Source organism: Caretta caretta, chromosome 2, assembly GCF_965140235.1.
Source record: "Caretta caretta isolate rCarCar2 chromosome 2, rCarCar1.hap1, whole genome shotgun sequence".
Lineage (NCBI taxonomy): Eukaryota > Metazoa > Chordata > Testudines > Cheloniidae > Caretta > Caretta caretta.
The window spans coordinates 123409073-123433699 of NC_134207.1; the positions used below are offsets into that span (position 1 = coordinate 123409073).

The 24627-nt window shown below is 39.9% G+C and overlaps 1 protein-coding gene across 5 annotated transcripts in view; it reads left to right on the plus strand.

Annotated features, from left to right (window-relative positions):
- Positions 1 to 24627, plus strand: part of PIGN (phosphatidylinositol glycan anchor biosynthesis class N) — a 140678-nt gene that overhangs the window by 110710 nt on the left and 5341 nt on the right. For all 5 annotated transcript variants that reach the window (XM_048839694.2, XM_048839690.2, XM_075125417.1 and 2 more), the window contains 8 exons: positions 1602 to 1704; positions 2724 to 2826; positions 5028 to 5114; positions 9256 to 9311; positions 9830 to 9905; positions 11389 to 11462; positions 15068 to 15110; positions 18342 to 18394. In XM_048839694.2, the coding sequence (XP_048695651.1) occupies positions 1602 to 1704; positions 2724 to 2826; positions 5028 to 5114; positions 9256 to 9311; positions 9830 to 9905; positions 11389 to 11462; positions 15068 to 15110; positions 18342 to 18394 (595 nt within the window). The remainder of the gene's footprint in view (positions 1 to 1601; positions 1705 to 2723; positions 2827 to 5027; positions 5115 to 9255; positions 9312 to 9829; positions 9906 to 11388; positions 11463 to 15067; positions 15111 to 18341; positions 18395 to 24627) is intronic.

A 24627-nucleotide genomic window follows, 5' to 3' on the forward strand; every position in this document is an offset into this window, starting at 1 on the left:
GACTGGAGTCTTAGCTAGTTTTCCCTTTTGTGTGTGAATTTTACCCACAGTAGCAAGTGAGAGAACAATATTTTTAATTTGGAAGCGAGTTGGGTAGAGGAGGGTAGATGATTAGAATTACAAGGTAAGACATGCTAGAAATTGCTTCTGCTCATGTGCCTAGAGGATGATGATTGTGGAGTGGGTGGCTATATGACAAAAGTAAAGCTAGTTGTACAAAAATTCTTCCATATCCTGTACTACAGATGTGTTGACTATTTCAGCAGAAACATAATATTGTGAATAATCCACATCTCTGAGCAGCATAGTTAAACTGACCTCAGTCCCTCTGTAGGCAACACTACGTTGATGGAAGAATTATTTCATTGACCTAGCTGCCGCCTCTCAGGGAGGTGTATTACGTAAGCCAATGGGAGGCGCCCTCCTGTCAGCATAGATTCAAGCTGTTCCTATTTGTTTTGCTTTTTTTTGGCTGGACAATGGATGGGCACTTGAATCCAGTCTCTTCTGGTTGGGGAGGTAGGCAGTGAAGAACTACCTCCCCAACCAGAAAAGACTGGATTCAAGCGCCTAGCAATTGTCTCAGTCAACATATGCTGAAGTTGCACCACAATTACAATTTTCTATATATATACAAAAAGAAAAGGAGTACTTGTGGCACCTTAGAGACTAACCAATTTATTTGAGCATGAGCTTTACGAAAGCTCATGCTCAAATAAATTGGTTAGTCTCTAAGGTGCCACAAGTACTCCTTTTCTTTTTGCGAATACAGACTAACACGGCTGTTACTCTGAAACCTATATATACACATATATTCATAACCATAACCTGTATATGGATCTCATAATGACGGTTAACTTCAGCGAATTACAAGCTTTTCATAAAAGACCTTACTTGGTATAGTTTTATAATACAATAATACCGTATTCAGTCAGTTGGTGTAACTACTTATTCTGGGGTTTAAATTTTTCAGTTCTCCCCTTGGGAGTGTCTGGACTCTCATTGTCACACCATCAATGATAATACTTGATTTGATGCTTCAGAGATGTGATAAAAACCATAGTCTGCCAAGTAATCATTCAGTACCATCCATGGTAGGGAAAGGAATCTCTCCTAACATTGTAAAACCATGAATGGGAGTAATCACATGAGAGGGGCAAAATGAGGGCAGGTGCCATGCTCACTTCCTTACTGCAGTCCTGACCTGCAGTGCCCCTGCTCTCTCCTAACATTGCCACCAGTAGCTTCTTTAAATATTCCAATTTTTGCTCATTCAACACTGAAAATTGATATTATTTCATATATAAAATGTTTTCAATAGCATTTTCAAAATTTGACAATATCTTCAACAATTAATATGATAGAGAATACAGAGTTACTTTAGTAAATGTTAAGAAAAACTAAATAATTTAAATGATAAATTACTTAAATTATTTAGCAAAAGTAACTCCAGAAAACAAACCAGGGCAAATATGATCTGGCTTGAACCTCCATACATAATATTTGAAAGGTGTGACGTTTTTGTCTTTGTAGTGTAAATAGGATAATACATCTCTTATTCTTGTGTTAATGACATATGGTTCTCTGTTTGTTTGTTACAGCCTCATCCTTGTTTGTGCCATTACTGAGTCCCACGTTTTTCTTCCAGCGACTGCTTAGCATACTTCTCTCTTTGATGTCACCCTACTTGCTCCTCAGCACAGGGTACTTCCTTTTTAATTACAGCTTGGTGCATCTTGTTCTAATAAAACATTTTAAGTGTTGAATGTGAAAAAGTTACTAAATCTGTGAATGTTCTTATAAAGATGGAAAGTTTGTTCCCTAGTAAAATCCACATTTTTTACCTTTTGAATGAACTACATAAAATGTCTGATAATTCTCTTAGATTACATGCACTTTATATCTCCAACACCCCTCAGGCAGTGGGTTGTAGGATGTGTATACGTACAAAGTTGGACCGACATAACTAAATTGGATTTAATTTACATCTTTTGTTATTTTGTTGCAAGTTTGTGTGTAGACAGCCCTAAATCCTACAACTACAAAACAAAGGAGCAAAAAACAACGTTCGTGTAATGTCATGCCTCCTTATAAAAAGGACGGTGGTTAAACCTTCTCTAGTGTAGAGAAAGTTGTGGCACATCCTCTAAACAATTCTGGATTGAAGTTAGAAATAGTCCTTGTACCCCTAGATGGAATCTCAACAATTCAGGGTGCTCAAAAACTCACTTGCACCTATAAAGGATCAGAGTTACTAGGTAGTGGAGGGTAGCTTTTAAGACAGTTTGAGGATTCTAGAGTCTTAGCGAACAACAGAGATACCATCCAAACCTTTAAAAAGAAGAGAAATGTTTTTCTATTTGTGTTCTTTCAATTTCTTTCTAAAGAAAGTCCATACCAAAGGGTGCCCATCTGAAGCCCTGACATACATTTAAAAACATAATAACATAGAAGTTGCAAAACAAACTGTCCAAAGCAAGTTAACGTCTTCCTCCCATCTTACTGCACGTCAATTGATCTCCAGCCATTCGACCCCAGCAACTTTAAATTCCCACCGCACATTCCCCTCAGACAAAATTAAAGTATTTTATAGGTCTCTGACATGATATAGTTCAGATTAACAGGGAGTCAATCTCAAAGAACATGCATTATTTGTATAATTGAATACGTTATGCTTATGATTGTATGTATATATGTAATATTATGTTAATCATTTTATTCAGATATGAAGCTCTCTTTCCACTGGTATTGTCTGGGTTGATGTTTGCTTGGATATACATGGAAAAAGAAGCATTACAGTACTATGGCGATTCACTTAAAACAAAGGTAGCATTTCAAGACAGTTACTCTTGATTCATTATCAAAAAACTGCTCCACTAGAAAAGTATGAAGTGATTGCCCAGTGATGGCAGTAGTTCAGTTTCATCATGGTTTTTCTTCCAGACTCACTAGATTTTTAAAATATCTTTAGTAGTTTCTGTTGAATAGTTTGTAGCAAAGCTCAAGTACATATTCTTTGAGTATGGAAAGCCTATATCAGGTGCCCATCTCATAAGAAAATGTAAAAGAGATTTATAAAATATTTTATTTGATATATTCCATATTAGAGTTATTTCTAAGACCACAGGAAATCAATGTGACTGAAGCAGTATATTCTGTAGGTTAGAGATGGGACCATTGAGTTTAATGCTAATTCAAAATAAGGAGTGAAAGTCCTTCCCAGGATAAGTATAACGTTACTGTCTGTTTTAAAGATGGGAAATTCTAAATAAATAAAATGACTAGCACAGGAGTATTGGTGATGGAGGCTGAAAAGAAATAGTCATTTGATTTCTGAAATTACCCAAAGGAAATATCTGTAGAGTCATTTAATTTCTGCCTGCCTGTCTTTCTTATCAGTGTGGTCTTTTATTTCTGATCAGGCAGACAGGGTGCTGCTAACTGAATTTATGCTAGCAAATTCTTGGATTTTTCCCTCAGAAGGGGTTTACACTATGTATCAATATAATTTCCTTGTCTTTGAGATTTATTATGTCAGTGATGCTCTGAACCCATGATCACATCGCGATTCCACTCTTAGTCTAAGCTGCTGTTGTGCCCTTGAATTGGTTAGAACCAAAATGCCTATTACAGAGCTCTCCAGCCATTCTGAGCTGGGCAGGAGATATAATACCATGCCCTCCCTATTTCCCAGGAATCCATAGTCACTGATGATAATTATAGAGAATCAATGGCAAGGATGCTTTGGAATTTGCCAGAGTTATGTAGAGGGGAAGCTACAGTTCTGAGCCTTCACTGCTTTTGTAGTTTATATGTAGTCAACCCAGTGGCATATTGATACCATGTTGAGCTACAAACTGGGATAGCAGATTTCAGAGATTAATAATGCCTTAGTCAGGGAGAAAAGTCAGAGGGTAAAATTGAGGCAGAAGCATTCACAAATGCTGATCTGGCAATTACTGTATTTTTTTTACCTGCAGGGATGCAATTTTAAAACTTCAGATACAACATTTATTGATACAAGGCAGAGTATTAGAAATGCAAATGGTGAATATTGTCATTTGTTTACATAACTTAACAAGGTGAGGCTTATATGTATCACTTGGGCCTGTTTCCTTAAATCTTAAATAGTAGAAATCCAAGCACAATGTGAAAGATGCATGGTTTGGGTTCTGCTTATGAGACCATATGAATCGACTATGAATGAAAAGAATATATGCAAGTTTGAGGCTGTGATTCGGTAGCATTATCATTTTTCCTTTACATTTTGTGACCTTTGTCTTGCTTTCAGTGAGAAGAATTCTTTCACTTTATTTTTCTAGTCTTCTTCAAACAAAAACAAGAACAGCTGTACTGTACTACACTACACCTCAAGAGCCCCACTTTAATGTCTGCCAAAAAGTCCTGCATTTAGGAATCCACTCAGGTCTCTGCTGATGTGAGACTATTTTTAAGCAATATGTGGTCTGTATTTCAGATCCACCACATGGGATTTTGCTTTTTCCAATGAAAAGAAGTTCATTGCTGTCTTAAACTCTAAAGACAATTTCTCCCCGGGGTCAAGAGGTGTCATGTCCAGAGCAGAGTAGAGAAGCTGAAGAATCTTTCAGTATCCTCATTCACACCATACCTCACCTTGAGGATAATTGCAGTCTTTATAGTAGGAGATCTTTATCTACCTGTTTTTGTGGGCAGTGAAAATGTATTTTTAAAAAAACACCAACACTTGGGGCAGGGGAAAAGAAAACAGATCAAAATAGTAAACCAAAGGTAGGGGAGTTGTTTCTTACCGAAGACAGCATGAGAAGCTCTGCTGGGTTCATTTGATTAATGATCACTCTACTTATACAATATCTTTGTGGCAGACCCATTAAAGTATAGGAAAAGTTTACAAGCTTCATCACAAATGGATCTGTTTGTTGATGGGGAAGTGAGTTAATTCCTCACAGAATCCACTAAAATATATTCTTAGTATCAAAGTGAACCACCTGACATCATGTATTGATTTCTTCTTGCTATCTTCACAGCTTGCTGTTCTCAACTTCTCCTGCTCTACTGATATAACTCAGTTTCGGCAACTCCACCTGGATGACATCCGCAGGTCTTTTTTCTTTGTATCCTTTTGCCTTGTTTGGAAAGCAGTGATTATGACACAGTAATTTAGCTTCCAGTGAAAAGATTGGCCAGTGGCACAATGGTGAATTTCAGAATGTACTGTACTTGCTTGGGTTACTGCTGAATTTATACACAAACAGCCTCTTTTAAAGATTTTTAGAACGTCTTTTCTTGTAAAAGAAGGATTTCTTTTAAAGGCCTTTGTTCTAAATACCAGGCTAATCTTTTGGTTGATCTGCTGATGCACAAGCCGGTTCAAACTGCCCACCTGGAACTCCTTTCTTTGTCCCTTGAGAAAGGTTATGCTAAAATTATTCCTGTTTTTATATTATATTATATTATATTTATATTTAACGTTAAAATATTATAGGACACAAGTTGACCCTCGTGGATGGGATGATAAGCAAACATAGGGCTGGATCCTTCAGACACTAAACATTCCTAAAACTAAATTGTTTCTAATAATCCCCTTCCTCTTTCTTTATCATGAAAGCTGGGTAGCTGGGAGAGAGTGATACGATTGTCACTGGGCTGAGGGTAGGTAAGGGAGATTTGGCAGCCAGAGTAGTGAGTTTGTGAATTACAAGAAAGATTAGAGGGTTTTCTAGGAAGAATTAGCATGGGGTCAGTGGGGAAATAGGTTTATCGTAGTGGGTCGGGCTGAGGGAGGAGGAAAGAGAGAGTTAGGACCTCCCATACGTTTTATAACATAAGAAGGAACCTGGCAAGTTTGGCAGCCTGTCTCCTGAGCTTTTGGTTTGTGCTCTACAGAGTACACAGTGCTTTCGTAGTAGGCACCAGTCTGAGCAGGGTGAACCAAAATCCCAAAGCATACAAAGTTTGAATTCGTAGAATGGAGTGCCCCAAAACAAATGTTTCCCATTGTACACACCATCAATCCCTGTGGAGCCATCCCTGCAGCAGCTGCTGAACCTGCACCTTGCTACCAAATGCTCAACCCCTGCCTTCCAGCTTGACCTGAAAAATGTAGTATCACTTCCTATCTCTGAGAGGGCCATGGGCCGCTGGAAGTGGGGCAAGTCTGGGCAGGCCACCGTGAGGGAGCTGGTGGTGAGGAGGGGTGGTGTTGGCGGCCCCATTGCCCGGTGTGCCCACTCAGATTTGGCCCTGTAGCTCCTCTGTTGTGACAAAGGGGCTGTGGGGCCAAAACTGAGTATTGTGGCCTCCACGCATGGGGGGCTCACAACACTGCTCTGGTTTGGCCCTGCAGCTCCCCTGTCACACTGGAGGACTGGCGGGACCAAACCTGAGGAGCAGTGGGGCGGCCAGTGCTGCTCCTCCTCTCCGCTGCCAGTGGTACGCCCCATGCATAACTTGTGTACAGCTCTTGAGCGCCACTGTTGTAGAACCTCAGGGGCCCAGAAGAAAGTCCAGGAGGTCAGATGCTGTCCTTCTGGAGGAAAATCAGAGCTAAGGAAAGAGTGAGCAAATGGTTTTCTGGGTTCAGAGAGCATCCTGAACCTGAATATGATTTAGGTGGGTACCTTAAAAGCAACTTTATTTACTGTACAGTAAGCTTATCTTTTTCATTTACAGCTTTGCTATTTCTTAACAGAACATTTAAAATTTCGCAAAATTAATGGGGTATTTAGCACTGGCCTCATGCAATATTTGAAAATTTAAAAATCAGTTTTTCTTTGATTAAGCAAAAAAAAAAATTGAACAGTTTTTAAAGCTCAAATGTAGTATTTCCTTGGGCACACTAAACGAACTGAATATATTTTATTCAGTTTCAATAAAATGTTCACCTGTTTATTGAGAGCAAGTACAATGAATTTCAGCTCAAAAGGTTTTTTGGTTTTTTTTAGTTTAGAATATTATTAATGACTATAAAGTGGTGAAGAAGGAAATGACTTCTTAACTTGAACTGTAATATTGCTACCATGAAACTATTTTAAATTAAAAGAACATGCCAAGATTCCCAATTAGGGCTTGAGAGTTGGCCTATATTGAGGAGCCTTAGGCCTTTGTTAGCCTGATCTTCCAAAAGGAGATTCAGATTGCATATGCTTAGCATCTTGATTAGGTGGCAACCCAGCCCATTGGGCTGTTTCCTGTTTTATTAGAGAATTGTAGCTGTTATAAATCTGACCTGGAAGAATTTTACAATATTGTTAGACTGTTAGATTACTAAACCTGAAACAGTGTGATTCTGTTGGGAGGTAGATGCTAGGAATTTCTTTATTTGTGATCACATATTCCTTTCAAAAATTTGCTTGCAAATTCTTGAAGACCCTATTGAATAGTTAATATTGAACTTTTTATACTGAGATATTTAAATACTCCATGACAGGAATGAAAAGGTCAGGAGAGGCCATGCCAGCCCCTGCCTTCTCCCCCAGGGAACTCTGGAGGCAGGAGTCCCTTTTCATTACCTTCCCACTTCACAGTAGGGGGAGGAGTTGCTGGAACTGTGGCCAGATTAAAGAGGTAGGAGAGACTAATATAGGCCCTTGGCCTCACCACTGAGGGGAGGTAGAAGCCTTCCATCCTCCCCCTTCCATGGGGTTGTATAGCAGCCAGATTTTACCTTTGTGAAAAGAATATGCTTTAGACCCTTTTAGATACACAGATTCCATCAGATCAGGGTTTTGTCCCCTCTTCTCTTGTCTCTATATTTGTGGAATGTGCAGCAAGGAAGAAGGGCAGATAAGGGGCAGCAATGGGATAATGGATGGGCTGTGCTGTTTGGACAATGAGAGTGTGGGAGGGTAGGCTGGCAATATTTAGTCTTATTTTTAAGACCAACAACCACAGCTAATTCCCCGACAAAGACAAATGTGTATACGTTGATAGATGGACCGCGCTCACATTAAAGTGTACAAAAGTGCATATGTTTGTGTCAAGGTTCCTCCCCCACTCTGAACTCTAGGGTACAGATGTGGGGACCTGCATGAAAAACCTCCTAAGCTTATCTTTACCAGCTTAGGTCAAAACTTCCCCAAGGTACAAAATATTCCACCCGTTGTCCTTGGACTGGCCGCTACCACCACCAAACTAATACTGGTTACTGGGGAAGAGCTGTTTGGACGCATCTTTCCCCCCAAAATACTTCCCAAAACCTTGCACCCCACTTCCTGGACAAGGTTTGGTAAAAAGCCTCACCAATTTGCCTAGGTGACTACAGACCCAGACCCTTGGATCTTAAGAACAATGAACAATCCTCCCAACACTTGCACCCCCCCTTTCCTGGGAAATGTTGGATAAAAAGTCTCACCAATTTGCATAGGTGACCACAGACCCAAACCCTTGGATCTGAGAACAATGAAAAAGCATTCAGTTTTCTTACAAGAAGACTTTTAATAAAAATAGAAGTAAATAGAAATAAAGTAATCCCCCCTGTAAAATCAGGATGGTAGATATCTTACAGGGTAATTAGAATCAAAAACATAGAGAACCCCTCTAGGCAAAACCTTAAGTTACAAAAAAGATACACAGACAGAAATAGTTATTCTATTCAGCACAATTCTTTTCTCAGCCATTTAAAGAAATCATAATCTAACACATACCTAGCTAGATTACTTACTAAAAGTTCTAAGACTCCATTCCTGGTCTATCCCCGACAAAGACTAGCATATAGACAGACAGACCCTTTGTTTCTCTCCCTCCTCCCAGCTTTTGAAAGTATCTTGTCTCCTCATTGGTCATTTTGGTCAGGTGCCAGCGAGGTTACCTTTAGCTTCTTAACCCTTTACAGGTGAGAGGAGCTTTCCCCTGGCCAGGAAGGATTTCAAAGGGGTTTACCCTTCCCTTTATATTTATGACAGTTTGAATGTGTGACTGTATTGTTATGAAGAAGTATATCCACTCCACAAGTTGAACAAGAAAAAAAGCTGAGTCCCTAGGTCTCTCAGACAGGTTTTGAGGCAGACCGGTCATTAACCTGATTTTCACATGGGCTCCCCTCTATCAGAATTGGCTTAAAGTCAGAATCTGAAAAATCAGTCAGGCAAGGATATCTGATTTCATACTTTTAAAAGTAATGTAAAACTATAACAATAGTAAATGAGATTCTCATAGTGCTGGATTGACAGATAGTTAAAGCAAAATTTTCAGCATGTTGTTTTTATTTGATCTTTTATGTAACTTTTGTGTTGGATTTTCCTTAGCTATGTTTAGGTTTTCTTCATCATGACGGCTTTTTTTGGTACTGGAAATATAGCTTCTGTTAACAGGTAAATCTTATTAATGCTGTCGAGAGACGTTGAGTGCAAAAGAGAAGACAGTGCAAAAAATACTCAAATACCACACGCCTAACAAAACAGTCCAACATAAGCAAAATAATAAGAATAGTGTAATAATCTAGTGGTGGTTGTATTTAAGTATTATTTTCTATGGTATTTGGTGTAAGGGACCAGTCCTGCAAGATACTGAGTTGCCTTAACTCCTACTTTTAGTTGTTGTTAGTCAGTGTTGAGAGCACTCAGTCCTGAGGAAGAGCTCTGCACCTTGAAGAATTGGGCTGTAAATAATCACAGAGAAAGTCTATGTATCTCAGTTTTTTCTAAGTAACACTGTACTTGGGCTTGGACAATAGTACTTGAACAATAGTGGCTTTCATGCTCATATTTTGAACAAAATCTAAAACGTCTCATGAGCAGGAAAAATGAAATGTTCTGCTTTTTTATAGAAAATACTGTTTGCAAAGATACATTTTAATAATTTTTATTTTATTATTTTCATGGTTCTCTAGTTTTGACCCTGCTTCTGTCTATTGCTTCCTGACTGTGTTCAATCCGTTTATAATGGGAAGCTTGCTGGTGTGGAAGGTTAGTGATTGCATCTTTGTGCAGTTCTCTCAAAGAATGGATTAATGAGTAATACATCATGCATGCAGGAATTCTTTTTCAATTTACAGAATATATATGTTTTTGAGATTCATTAACCCATTTTATCCTGTCTGCAACTATCTGTTTCTACAGAATTTCTGAAAATAAAACCTGTAAAGGGTGTTTGACTTCAGTATACAGAATACATGACTGACTCATGAGAAATATATTTTATTATATTTAAATAGGAATTTTAAGCATTGAAAAGATGTTGTTAAATAAGTTAAAACATTAAGGGTTTTCCCATTGTTCATAATACACAAATGAAAGCAGGGGAAATATATATTTTATTATCTCCATCCATCTAGATTGTATTAAATAGAAATGTCTTGATTTTTTTTTTTACTGTTGTCATTTTTGCAAACTTTACTCTATCTGATTTTTTAAAATAAACAAATTAAATAGTCTTTTAAAGACTGGATTTCCCATTTCCCTGCCCATGCTGTCATTCCCTGTTTGAAGATAAGGTTTAGGAGTGCTTCTCTGATGATATCTAGGGCAGAAATCATTAGACAGCACTAAGGGACAGCAGTGCAGACAACCTGCTGCTAGATTACGCCTAAAGTAAGTGATATGTTCACCCCGCCACCTCTTTTCCCAAGAAGAAAAGTTGGTTGGAGGAGCAACCAGTGTCTGCTCCAGGGCTTTGTTGAATCCAAACCTGCTGGATGCTGGGCAATATTTACCATTAGCAGAACTGAAGCTGCCTTTCTGCCCCAGATGTGACCACATCTGCATCCCAACCTGTACTTTCCAACAGCTGTAAGGCAGGAGCTGGGAAATGGCAGGTTCAGTCTTTAGAAGGTGGATTCTTTGTGTACTTCTAGCCTTAAAGAAGTGTGGATCAGTTCTAAAAAAAATGCAGTGCACATATTTGAGAGGTGTTTTTTTAAAATTTATTTATTTATTTAAGTTGTGCAGGTTGGCTTAGTTGTGTCCTCTTGGAGGACAGTGAGTGGAGTATTTATTCTTTGTTTGGCTCAGTATTTGCCACATCCAGGCATTTTGTGCGTAGGCTGAAATCATCCTTTCACACTGGAAGTTCCAGGAACTACCATGTAAAGTATTGCAAATTCTGTGTGTTACAGCGTTGCTCAAATATTTATCATCAATGCTAGACTGGATCAGCTGAAACAAGGATAATTAATATGTTTTAATCATTTAGTTGCATGGTGCCTCATAGTTTTTCACTTCAGGTAGGCCATGGCCATAGATTTTGTATCAGTTTACTAAGTATATTCTCTGCCAAATGAGTTTTCACCCTTTGTTTGCCAGTATTTTATTTTTTACGTGTGCTACAATGAAGCTTCCCATAATGGCAATTTGAAAAGGAGGAAAATGTTTCCATGACCATTAATGGTGTTCTGATAGGCTGTTTTAAAAATGTTGCTCTAAACCATAATGTAATTTATGTTTTAAACAGATTGTAATCCCTTTTGTTCTTGTGTCGTGTGCTTTTGAAGCTGTTCAAGTCACAACCCAGTTATCTTCTAAAAGGTATAGCAAATGTTATATTACTGCAGTAGGTGGTGTGGGTTTGATTGTGGAAATCAGCTAAACAGTATAATTAGTAAGGGTGTGAAATACCCTGAATCAGACTTCATTTGTACATCAGTCCACTTGCTTTGAAAGAATTTGGATTTATCAGGTATCAGACTAAATTAACCAATGAGCCCCTCTGATGACATTGCTCACTGCTTACACAGGCTTCAGTGGGAGTTTGCCTCAGTAACAAATGAGTAAAAAATTATGGTGGATTTTAAAGTTTGGCCCAGTATGAATGATCAAACATTTCGTTTTCTGCATTTAAAACATAAAAGATACAAACAAACTTAATGTAGAAAAAGTAAGCAATATTTAAATTAGAATTTCTTGTTTTAAATTGCATCTCTCCATATAGTACAAATATATTTTTAAATAAACAATGTACAAGCCAGCTAAATGAAAACTTCATAGCACTGACCTCACCGCAAATTGCGTTTTTTTAAAAAGGCACTCAAACAAGTCTTTGACCAGACACTTTCATTATGGATTTTGTTTCTGCCCTTGCATAGCAATTTAGAGCGCACTCCCCTCCAGAGCCTGGAATGGAAATCCAGATTCCTGAGTCTCACCATTCCTCTGCTGTCAGCAAATATATATGAAACCCATATGTCTCACCCACTTTAGTGCTGGTTAACGTAGAGGATATCAACCTACTACTATCAGTTACTCCATTAGCTCAAGTGATAGAGGTCTCTGTGATCTAAAGGTTCCAACCCTGCCAATGACCCATCTGGATGTCAATACGATTCCATATGATGGAGCTATTGTTTTTTCAGTTTTCTTTCTTAAAAACCTAAGGAATTACACACAAAAAGCTACATTAAAAGAACACTAGTAAGGTTTCAAAATCAAGCCCACGGAAGTTAGAAAATACCACAGTTAAGGTTGCATGTGCAACTTTAATCACCTCCGTGTGTGTATGCATTCTGATATAATCTTCAAATGCATTTCATATGGTATTTTTTCCATAGGACCCTGCCTGTTCAGTTTATCGCCCCAGGCCTTTTTTTTTACTGCGCATTATTCCAACCTTGCTCTGAAAAGAGAATTATTAATATCCTCATGGGCTTTTCTGCAGAGCCTATCAATATAGTAACTTCACAAACATTAATCAGTCAATCTCTGCAACACTCCTGTAAGGTGAGAGGGCATTATTATCCCCATTTTACAGATGGAGAACTGAGGTATGGCGATTATTAAAGTAAAACATTTCCACTCCTTTTGAGTGCTCAGTCTGAGACAAAAAAGAGATGATTTTTCTGAGTACTTACAATTATATACTCAAAGCACAGGTGTCACTTACTCAATTTGCAGGTGTGAGTGCTCGCACTTCAGCAAATCAGACATCAGAGTCTCAGGTTGGGCACCAAAAAATGCAGAATATGCAATTAGTGACAACTTGTGAAAAGTTGGGTTTACATGACTTGCCCAGCCTCACACAGGAACTCGGTGCCAGTGGAAGGGAGAGAATCCAGTTCTCCAGATCTGCAGTTAATTGCCTGAACCATGAGACCATGCTTGCTCTTTCTGCCACCCCCTGCTTCATTCACGATATGCTTTCCAACTTCTGATATGCAACAGCCCCCTTTATAACCCAATCCTAATAATCCCAAATAGGTCCATCCCCCTACTTAATGGGACATAAGTTCTATGGAAAAAAATAGCTTGTGATCGTGTAATTAAAGACTGTGTCAGAATGCATATGCACAAAGGGGGCAAATTAAAGTTCCACAGGCAACCTTAATTCTGGCATTTCTTAACTTCCAGGGGCTTGACTTGCAACCGGAATAGCGTTCTTTTAACTTTATCTTTTTGAAAAGAGAGCACTGAGATTAGCACTGTTCTTCTTTTGTAAAATCCTTGCTGCTTTCCAGGTAGGTATGTTTGTACCTGTCAAGAGGCGAGGTTTTTGCTAGGCACATGAATAGCCTTCAATCGCTCTGCTCACTGTAGGAAGCATACTTCATGCTCTTCATGAGAATATTCTGTCTGTGTGGGCTCTTCTACATCTCCCATCAATGTGGTACCTTAGCTGAGCACTTGCTAGATATTGCAAGATTGTGACATCGCTGGCTATTTAAATCAATACGAAGTTTCCAATGGAAAAGATGCTTGTAGCCGAATCAGAAAATAGTGAATTTGCCACATCTTTATTAACTAATGAAGCATAATTGGTTTATCAAGACAGTGCTAGAAAATATAGCACTAAACTCAGTTTTCTCAAAGGGATAAATCAGTTTTTAGGGCCTGCTAGCTGATGCTTGCAGAGCACTATGATATATGTTTTCTAATGAAGTTTCACATTGTAAATTGATTATATTTTATAATGATAATGCTGTATACATTAAACTATTACAGTTAATGATGTGCCTGCTAGTGGGTCAGCTCTTTGCAGCATTGCTCTAATGCCATTAACTGACAAGCCAGTCATTAATAACTGCTTTCATGTGATCTACTACTTCAAAAACTTAATGTAAAGAGTAAAATATTAAGAAAATGAAAAAGCTTTATTAGCTCTACTTCCTCCCGCTTAGTCATTTTACTTGCTGAAATCTACATTTCCAAAAGTAATTCTACATACTGCAGGTTCACACTCCTGGGTTTTTGTGCATTCAAGGGATTTAGGAGCACTCTGCCAAAGCTTTTGGGAACTTCTGGAGCACTTTTACTCTCAGTCAGTCAAGGTGCTGGAGGAGCGGCTCACGTAATCTCATTTAGCAGCTGTCCGTAATCTCATTTAGCAGCTGTCCACCCAGTAAGACCGGTTTGTCAGCACAGATTCGGTCAGCTCTTTATGAAGAATATTCAAGAGAATTTTATGCTCTCAAGCATTTTTGTTGTTCTTGAATCCTTCTGGAGCTTCCAAGCCTTCCTACTCTGAGGGTTTGAAGTGGTGCATAGAACTTGTGCTGTAAGGAGTGGATGTCACCCACTGTGCATTCGCAGTATACACAGTTACAGATGCCATGATTTTTAAAGGTTTCAGAGTAGCAGCCGTGTTAGTCTGTATTCGCAAAAAGAAAAGGAGTACTTGTGGCACCTTAGAGACTAACCAATTTATTTGAGCATAAGCTTTCGTGAGCTACAGCTCACTTCATCGGATGCATCCAGCTCACGAAAGCTTATGCTCAAATAAATTGGTTAGTCTCTAAGGTGCCACAAGTACTCCTTTTCTTTTTATGATTTTTAAACTGTTTTTAATATTCTTTTAAAATATCAGCAGCAGTCATCATTTGACAGGCCACTCAGGTTTGCTGACAAATAACTCACTTTTGGGGTACCCTATTCTGAAACTGTAATTACATTAATGAATAAGTCTCTTTTCAAAGCATCATGATAAAATTATATGTTCCAAACATGTTAGGCATATCAGCCCCGTTTTGTGTGTTAACTTTTCCCACAAAGTGCTTTGGAAACGTATCTCTCAAAGAATAAAAAAGCCAACTGCAAGAAGTAATATCATATATAATAATTCATATTTATACTTGAGATTCTAATAACTTCGTAATTGTGTCTGTGGCTATCAATTAAGAATTATGGTCTCTCCTTTTTTGCAGCCTTTTCCTCCTCGTTCTTGTGATTTCAGACATTATGGCTTTGGTAAGCTACTATTGGACATTCTGTGCAAATAAGATCAAGAAAGCAGAGTGCTCAGCTAATTCAATCAAGAGATATCTGAATTAGTTACAGACTTCAAAGTTTTCAGAACTAGGGCAGTGAATTGAATCAAAATCCTGGTGTAATTTACAGATAAAAATCCCCATCTTCACGCTTTGTATGTCATGTAAGGAATGCTTCTTAAGAGGCATAATTCTTTTTTACTTCGTTTCTTTCACTCTGCTGTTGTAAAGCTAGTATTCCTGGTTTTTAATGTATTTCAAATCAAATGTTCAGGTTAACAGTATGAGAGCACGAGGGAATGCCAGATTTACCTGGGTGCCTGGTCTAGTTAATTTTTCAGCAGTTTCTTGCCTGCTGCCAGAAGAAAAAAGAAAAAACGAGAGAGAGAGAGAGAGAGAGAAATGTGTCACACACTGAACTGATTTTTCAAACCTGTTGTCAGAATTATCAGCGGAGGGCTGGAAAATATATGAGAAGTATCTTTTGTAGAGCAATTGTATTCTTTGTTTGAGGCAGTGGGGAAAATTCACCCCAGCCACTTGTAGACTCATGATCAAAATCATTTAAATAGAGACATCTTAAAAAAAACCTTTACAAATTTAAATGCCACAATTAATTCCCTAAAAAGTGTCTTCGACAATAGCAATGCATTGCTATATTATATTATGACTGGAAGGTAAACATGCTCAAAGCAGTGGGCAGGGAGTTATGCTATTTTTGCTCTCACTTCCCACATTCTGTTTTGGAAGATTTACTTCAAAGTGACACAACCTGCTGTTTGTATTACGTCATTTCACATTGCAGTGTGGTTTAAGAGGTTTTACCATATAAGAGAAATAGGAGGTACAAAACATCAGAATGTCTAGTTTGATCTTAGAGTGACAAACAGGCTGGGTCCTAGAAGTATTTTTATCTAATTTTCACATAAAGATTTTTATAAACTGTTTTTTTATTTAATAATTTCAGTAGGAAAAGAATTAAAATGTTAATAAAATACGCATATGCAATGAACTACAGAGTTTTGACATGCAGGAATTGTGTGTGTGTGTGTATACATATCATCTATAGTCATCTTCTTTGTTTCATATATATATAAGATGACTATGGGGGGGGTATATATGAAACAAAGATGTGTGTTTATGTGTATTTATATGTATATATATGAAACAAAGAAGATGACTATAGAAACAAAAATAAAGTTGAAATGCATAATGGTTCTTATTCTTACCAAACACTTAATGCAGCCACTAACTGTGTGGAATTTTTTCTTTCTGATATTACTTGGTGAACCTTGCAGGCGCAAGTTCAGTTGTCTGCATATACTCAGAATGGTGTTTGACCACACAGTTAGTAGAGGTAGCATCCAAATTCTGAGAAGAAGCCAAAAGTGTTGGGTGTACTTATTTGAAAAAGGAGTTAATTGCTAAACTTGCGTTATAAATACAGCAGATTTTTAGGGTGATCCTTTAAATGGATTGAGTTCCTCACAATACCTCGCTTCAAGGAGAGTATTGAGAATCATTATTCTGTTCTCTCTCATGAAAGGTTTTAAAATATGAACAGTTGTTAGAAATTTAAAGTAGCTTTTGAGTTTATTTTTTTAAAGGTTTGCTGTATTCAACCCACCAGCTTTAAATGCTCCTTTTCAGATGGTGGAGTCTCTGATTTTAATCTTCTGCCCCTGATTTCTGTCTGAAATAATCTTTAAGAAACTAGTTTAACCTAAGGTTAATTGCTAATTGCTGAAGTTTTTTGCTGGTCACTAAAGATTGTTGTGTGGGGGAGATGGGAAAGAGGGTTTCTGGTCACTGGGAGGCGAAGCTAGTCCTTACCTGCCCTAAACCCCTGCTTCTGATGAGTCTTGCACCGCCTTCACTGATAGTACATAACCCGCTTCTCCATGCTGCCATATCCTAACTTCTCCTCTAGCCTGAGAGTCATTAGGGAAAGACACATCACACAGGACTGTCTACCTGGTAGGGAAAGGGGAGACGAGGCAGCCAGGGCTTGGTAGCTGTGTGACTCAGGCCCCGGGATGAAACTCTTTAGCCACTCTGTGGGGCAGGGGGAGCAAGAAGAAGGGGGCAGGGCAAGATTTTTTCTGTTGCTTCATAGGAAGTTGGGAGGATCTTGGTTTTTCTCCTGGGTCTTATTTTGCTTAGGGGTAAAAGGTAGGGAACAGGGTGACAGCACAGTAGGTGTGGGTGGGGAAAGTCGGAGGGACTGAGGTATCTCTGTATCACACAGTGGACAAATACACACATTCTCTGTGTTGTAAAACAGAGCTTCTCAAACATTTTTACCTGTGACCCAACATGACACACACTTTTTCTTCTGTTACCCTATATCCCAGGTCCCTTTAGGCTCCATCCCAGAATCCTTCTTGCTGTTTCACCCAAATCCCCCACAATGCAATGTATAGTAATGGTTAATTATTTAAATTTGCTAGTCATGGCCATAGGTGGGAAAATATTGACATTCAGTCCATATAAAATTGATAATTTCACATATTAAACAAAAAATAGAAAAACATTTTGTGTGTGTATATGTGTGTGCATATGTAAAATGAAAAATTATATGAGTTGCACTGTCCTCCCTGCTGAGTATCTGCTTACCCTAATTAAGTCAACAGTTTGCTTTATGAGTGTGTTTTGTAAATCAGGACAAATTTTAAAAAAAATCTATTTTATGTAGTTATATGGCTTCAGTTATCATAGTAGCTGAGCATCTTGCACTTGTTAGTGTAATTTATCCTCACACATACCTGTGAGGTAGGGAAGTACTATTATTCCCATCTTGCAGATGAAGGACTGAGGCACACAGAGAGACTGAGTTACCCAAGGTCATACACGATTTCTGTGGTAGAGTCCCTATAAAACAGCTGTGCAGCCTATTCTGAGGTCACTGCCAAATTTGAGAACCATTGTTCCAAACAATAAAGTTGTTTGGGGGCTTCTTCTCTTGAAGAATGCTCTCTATTAGAAATCCTTTGTGCTTTTCACAGCACATCTTGTTAGACCTAATCAGCCTTTGTTCCTCTTTAGCTGTTTGTTTAGTTCAGTCCAAATGAACATTCCTGGAGGTCTTGCCCTTGTTCCACTTGAAAACTTAGAAACCTGGAGTAAACAACCTGAAAACATTGGTTTTAGTCTTGTTTTTCAAGTTGTGCAATGTTTATATACTAAACAACATTATTTTCTTATTTCACAGCACTTCTTCTTTTTGGTTAAAGATTATGGAAGCTGGCTGGACATCGGAACAAGGTACAGTATATCTCCTCCAGTGCTTTCTTAAAAGGATAGCTTCAGGTTAGTAGGTGCCAAAGATTAATCAGTTATTATTTATCTGTTAGTGTTCCTGTAATTCCTTCCAACTGCTTGCCCTTCTCTCCCAAAGCAAGTGTTTCATTGCTGCCCTTTTCCCCACTCCTAGTAATGTTATCATCCTAGAACTCATGTTTAATATTGGTTGGCTGTCATGACTAAAAGTGGGGAAATTCATGGATTTAGCATGGCAAAAAATATGAATTTTTTTAAATAGAAGAGACATGGCACATAATATTTAAAATTATTATTATTGTTTATCATTGGAAATTATGAGAAGTCAAATCTTTTACAATTAAAATTGTTAAAAATAATTTAATAGTTGGCAACTATTTAAAACCCCATACACTCCTACGTTGTACATTTATAGATCCAAATTTATGCAGGAGTCATGCTGGAAAGGATGACAAATAGCACGGCTTTTCATGGGGAAGAAAAGTAAGTCACAGTTTTTGCCACAGAAATCAGGGCTCTGACTAATATAGACCCTCCCCTGCCCCCCAATCCTGTTTTGTGACCTATGCTAGTCTCCCCAGCAAAGACTCACTCCAGTGCAGCGTAGGGGCCACAGAGCCTTATTTGTGGCCACTCCTGCAACAACAAAACAGCATACACCGAATGGAAGGAAGTATTTCATTAAGAGTACAAATTTCAGATGTAGACATCCTAAGTAGTATTAGAAATACCTAAGTAAATCATGACAGGTTTCAGAGTGGTAGCTGTGTTAGTCTGCATCAGCAAAAACAACAAGGAGTCTTTGTGGCACCTTAGAGACGAACGAAAGCTTATGCCCAAATAAATCTGTTAGTCTCTAAGATGCCACAAGGACTCCTCGTTGTTTTTGCTAAGTAAATCATGGAAATAGCTTGTTAGTCTGTCTTTAATAGAAACTATGTTGCATTATAAACCCTGCCAATTGTCACATGAAACCCTTGTTCAAATAAAAGTTGAATAGTGACCTATTAATATTTTGCATGCTGTGTCAAGTATATTTACTCTTCTCCCCCTCCCACTTATTTTCAGGCTGTTTGAGCCTTTGCTCTTAGCCACATTTCCAAAGTTCCCAGTGTACGTAAATTGCAGTAGATTAAATAGTGGAAAGAGTATTTTACCATCATACTTCCATGTTCTCAATCTCTGCTCTGCCCCATTACATTTGGTGCAGGAGGTGAGGGGTGCCGTCCGGGAGCTGATTACATGCAACCTGTATTCTGCCGCTTTGTGTATACATCCTGTGTAGTGAGTGAGTTAAGTCCTGTGGAAAAGATCATATGAGGCCGTATAATTAAAGATTGTATCATAAAGCATATGCACAAGGAGGCAGAATGCACAGGCAACCTTAAACTTTGCATTTTCAATTTTTTGAGTGCTTGGCTTTGCAACCTAAATAAAATTTTTTCAGTGTAGTCTTTTTGTATGTAACTTCCTAAGGGTTTTAAGAAAAAAGGTGAATTCTTATGTACAACTGAAACAGTCCCCCCCACCATGCATCATCCGTGGTGTTTTGAACCCTGAACCTTCAGCACTGAGCATAGATCTCTGCCATTTGAACTACAAAACTAAATACATGAGCAGGAGAAGGTGGTAATTGCAGAGAAGGGTTGGACCCCAGGGGCCCCATGCCAGGGAGGGTGCAGGAGAAGGATAATCTTGCCTCACTTTTCCCCATCCCTCCCGCTACAGCTGCTTTGGTAGTAGCATGAGCCTAGCCTTGGAACATCGATGTTCACTTATTATTTGGATGCTGCAATAATTTTCCTGAGAAATGCAAGTGTGAGTAGGTAAATCATGATTTTCAATAGTTTATATCTCATCAAAACCTGGATGGAAATTTATGGGACAAAGAAAAGACTCTTCTCTAACCTGAGGGCTTTTACCCCCTGTCCCATTTCAAAGGCCTTTTGCACACAATAAGGTACTTGTGCTTCTGAAAAAAAGGTTGCAAGAATCTTTTATAAAGGAAAGTGTTAGGCAACTATATAAGGGTCATTACCAGCTCCTCCTGTAATCTTTGTCTGTGGCACAAGCACAAAGAAAAGCTTGCAAAATTTCCCTTCTTTTTTCCCCTCCCAACCAGCTCTAATGCAGAGTAATTGCTTCTGAGGCTACAGCAGATACAACCAATCTAGGAGTATTGGAGGGGGTTGGAATGACTGTCAGAGGGAGACCCTAGGGAACACCTAAACTTGGAGAGAAAGCTTTGTGTGAGGTTCATGTTCTGTCACTGTTATCTGAGTTACCAATAAAGCCAAACCCCAGGAAGACAGTAAGTGTAGCCTTTATATGGTATGTGTACGTTTGGAGAGCATCAACATAGTTGTAACTATGTCTCTTCAATCCCATCAACACTGTTGTTTTGCCAAGAATATTATTTTAATTTGAATTCACAAGTCAAATCACCACCCTCAAACTACTGTCTTCCCTAGTCTCCCTTCAGTTTGTCCATATTTCTCGGAAAGGGAACTATCCTGAACTGAGTCCAGTATTCTGGAAGTGGTCTCACCAGAGTTCTATAGAAAGAGACTACAGCATTACATCCCTGTTCAGAGATGAAGTGTGTGTGACTGAAATTGCATTTGTCTTTTCTACTGCCATATTCCATTGCAGATACAGTACGATATCCATATCTGATTTGTTGGCCACTATTACACCAGGTCTTTTCCAACATCAGTTTCCCATGTTTCTCCTCCCTCCCCATTTTGTACCTATGGTTGTGTTACTCCTTTTGTTATGACCAGCTAGTTAAAGTTTGGAGACCTGTAGGCTGTTCCTAGAGTGACAAGAAATTGATGATCGAGTCTGCATCAAGCAAAATACCAAAGCCCTGCTTCTCCAAACACAGGAGACCACTTCCTTGCTCATAGCACCAAACTCTTTCAGCCAATATTCTGACCCATAACATCTCTCTAGGCTGCTTCTAGGGCCACACGCATTCCTTTCAGGCTGTGTGTGCTTGGGTTTTTTCCACCTCATCTGATTCTGCCTCTCTGTGGGCCTTCAGCTGAAGCTGTCTGTCTCTCACACAGACCCTGACTCACAAAAGTCCAAATTACTGGGATGGCTGGCATATATCCTCTTTGTTTTAGGTGAGGCCGCTTAGGTGTCTCTCACAGCTGTCTTAAATAAAGGGTGGAGGTCACAACAGTTTAGTTGAGGTTTAATGAAACCCACAAAAACTACATATGTATTAGCTGGAATTTTCCCAAATGGCAAATAATTTTATCTTTCTCCTATCTGTATTTCTAGCCCTGCAATGTCTCTGTCCTCACTGGTGTTTGCATCCCCTACCAATTAAGTATCATTTGTGAATTTGATGAGGCTGCTGTTTTTTACTCCCTTCTTCCAGATCATTAATGAAGATGTTCAGTGACAGCAGACCTTAACATTGATGTCTATGGCACAACTCTCAGTAAATTGTCAGTTTCACAGATTCCCCCTGCTCAGTTAACTGTCAACTACCATATTTGTTTACTGTCTTTCAGAAAGTTTCTGTTCTCTCATTTAATACTCCGATCCAAGGTGACTTGAATTTATTTTGCAAGGAGGATTTCATGGGGTTGTTTGTTTTTTAAATTGGTATAAAACTAAGGTAAAACTTTGAAGCTATCCCTCAGAATTCTTAAGAGTCGTTTCCTGTGCCAGTATCTGTGATCTGCACAAAAAGGCTTATTTAAATCCTACACCCGAGGAACTTTGAGATATTCATGAACTGCATACTGTGCATTGGAACCCTCGTTAATTTTTTTTGTTCGTTTGTTAAGTTCTGCCTCTAGGAAACTGCAGCCTTTTTGTGCCTTTAATGTATTTGAATCCTCGTCTGTCTGCAGTGTGCACGTGTGAAGTTTATTCTGACACATTCTTACATTTTGAATAACAGCCTTACAGAGAGAGCACAGAGCATCTCCATTTTTTTAATTCTGAATTGCAGTGAGACTGTCTTCATGTTTAAAAGGCATTCACCTACAGTATGCACAAACAGCTGACTATTTGGATAGCCAGGAATAAAAGAAGAAACCATTAAATCCCTTTTTATATGTAGCGTTTTTACAGATACACTGTACCAGCCACTCCCTGTTTTTACAATAGTAAAACTGGGTTGCCAGAAGTTACAGAAATAGATATAATTTAAACTCTCCTGCTGCAGGTTCAAAACCCATGGGGCATAGATGCAGCACAGAAAGCTGTATTTAGGTCTCCATGAGCATTGCTAAGGGCAGGTCTACACTTAAACGCTGCGGTGGAGCAGCTGCACCACTGTAGTGGTTCAGTGATGATACTGCCTATGCTGACGGGTGGGCTTCTCCCATCAGCCTAGGTACTCCACCGCCCTGAGAGGTGGTAGCTATGTCAACGGGAGAACCCCTCCCATCGAGATAGCACTGTCTACACCAGGGGCTAGGTCGGTTTTACAGCATCACTCAGGGGATGTGGATTTTTCACACCCCTGAGCAATGGAGAGCAAAGGATATGTCTATACTGGGAGGGATAGCTCAGTGGTTTGAGCCTTGGCCTGCTAAACCCAGGGTTGTGAGTTCAATCCTTGAGGGGGCCATTTAGGGATCCGGGGCAAAAATTGAGGATTGGTCCTGCTTTGAGCAGGGGGTTGGACAAGATGACCTCCTGAGGTCCCTTCCAACCCTGATATTCTATGGTTCTATGAAACACCCACAGCTGGCCAGTGTCAGCTGAGTCAGATTTTCAGGGCTCAGGTTCTGGGGCTGTTTAACTGTGGTGTAGACATTCAGCTCCGGGACCATCCCCCTCATTTCCTCCCCCCACCCCCTGCAACAGTGTAGACATGCCCTTAAGCTATGGAAGAGCTGCAGAAGTGGCTTTAGTGCAGTGGTCACCAGCTGGTCGATCACAATTGACTGGTTGATCACGATCTCCAGCAGCGCACTGTGGCTGCTGCTAAGGCAGGCTCCTTGCCTATCCCGGTCCCACACTGCTCCTGGAAGCAGCCAGTGCAGCCCCGTGGGCCCGAGGACAGGGGTATCCCTCTGCGCGCAGCTCCTGCCTGCTCCCATTGGGGAGAGCGCCCATTGGTTGGGAGAGCTGCGGGGGCAGCTGCTTGCAGAGAGAGGCAGCACACGGAGCCATGTGCCTCCCTCCCCGCCACCCCAACAGGGGCCACAGGGGTGCGTTGGCCCCTTCCGGGAGTAGTGTGGGGCCAGGATAGGCAGGGAGCCTGCCTTACCCTCGCTGTGCCCACAGCTGAGCAGGAGCCACCGGAGGTAAGTGCTGCCCAACAGGAGACCGCATCCATCCCTGAACCCCCTCCCGGAGCCAGCAACCCATACCCACCCTGCACTCCAAACCCGCTCCTGCACCCAAGCCCCACCTTGAGCCCCGTCCCAAAGCCAGCACCCTGTACCCCACTTCTGTACCCCAGCACTCCGCCCAGGCCAGAGCCCTCTCCTGCACCCAAACTCCATGCCCCGGCTCAGCCCAGAGCCCCTTCCCACACTGCGAACCTCTTGGCCCCAGCCCAGGGCCCACACCCCTTCCCGAACCCCAACCCCCTGCCCCAGCTCTGTGAAAGTGAGTGAGGGTGGGGGAGAGCAAGCAACAGAGGAGGGGGGAAGGAGTGAGTGGGTTGGGGCTCTGGGGAAGGGGTGGGGGTCTCTAGGAGGGGACAGGCTAGATACTGGGTTGCCCTTAGATTCAAAAAGTGATCTTGGGCGTAAAAAGGTTGGAGACCATTGCTTTAGTGGAATTCTTTTTTTTTTTTAAACAATTCAGTAAAATAGCTAGCAGATGTCTGTGTACTACACTCACTGGTATGCATAGTAAAGTAGCTGTAATTAAGGAAATTCAAAACTCTAGACCTGATTATTACAATGAAGGTTTTTAAATGGGAAACTGGAGAAAGGAGTCGGAGACTGTTTGTCAGTAGATCTCTGAAACAAGAGAACCAAGTGCAGCACCCTTGTGGTGTACTTTGGACCATGACTAGCTTATGGTGAACATTTGACAGTCACTGCCTTTGCAATTCATTCCATATGAAATGGGGGTCCCTCGGGGGTGGGGAGTGAGTGGGTGGAAGGGCCAAAGCAGGTCAGAAGCTGAAATTGTGGCTGGTTTAGAATCCAAAATCAAGGTCTGGAGTAAGGACCTGGGTCATTCCCATCCACATGTTAAAAATATGTCCTGTAGAAACATTTAATGAACAA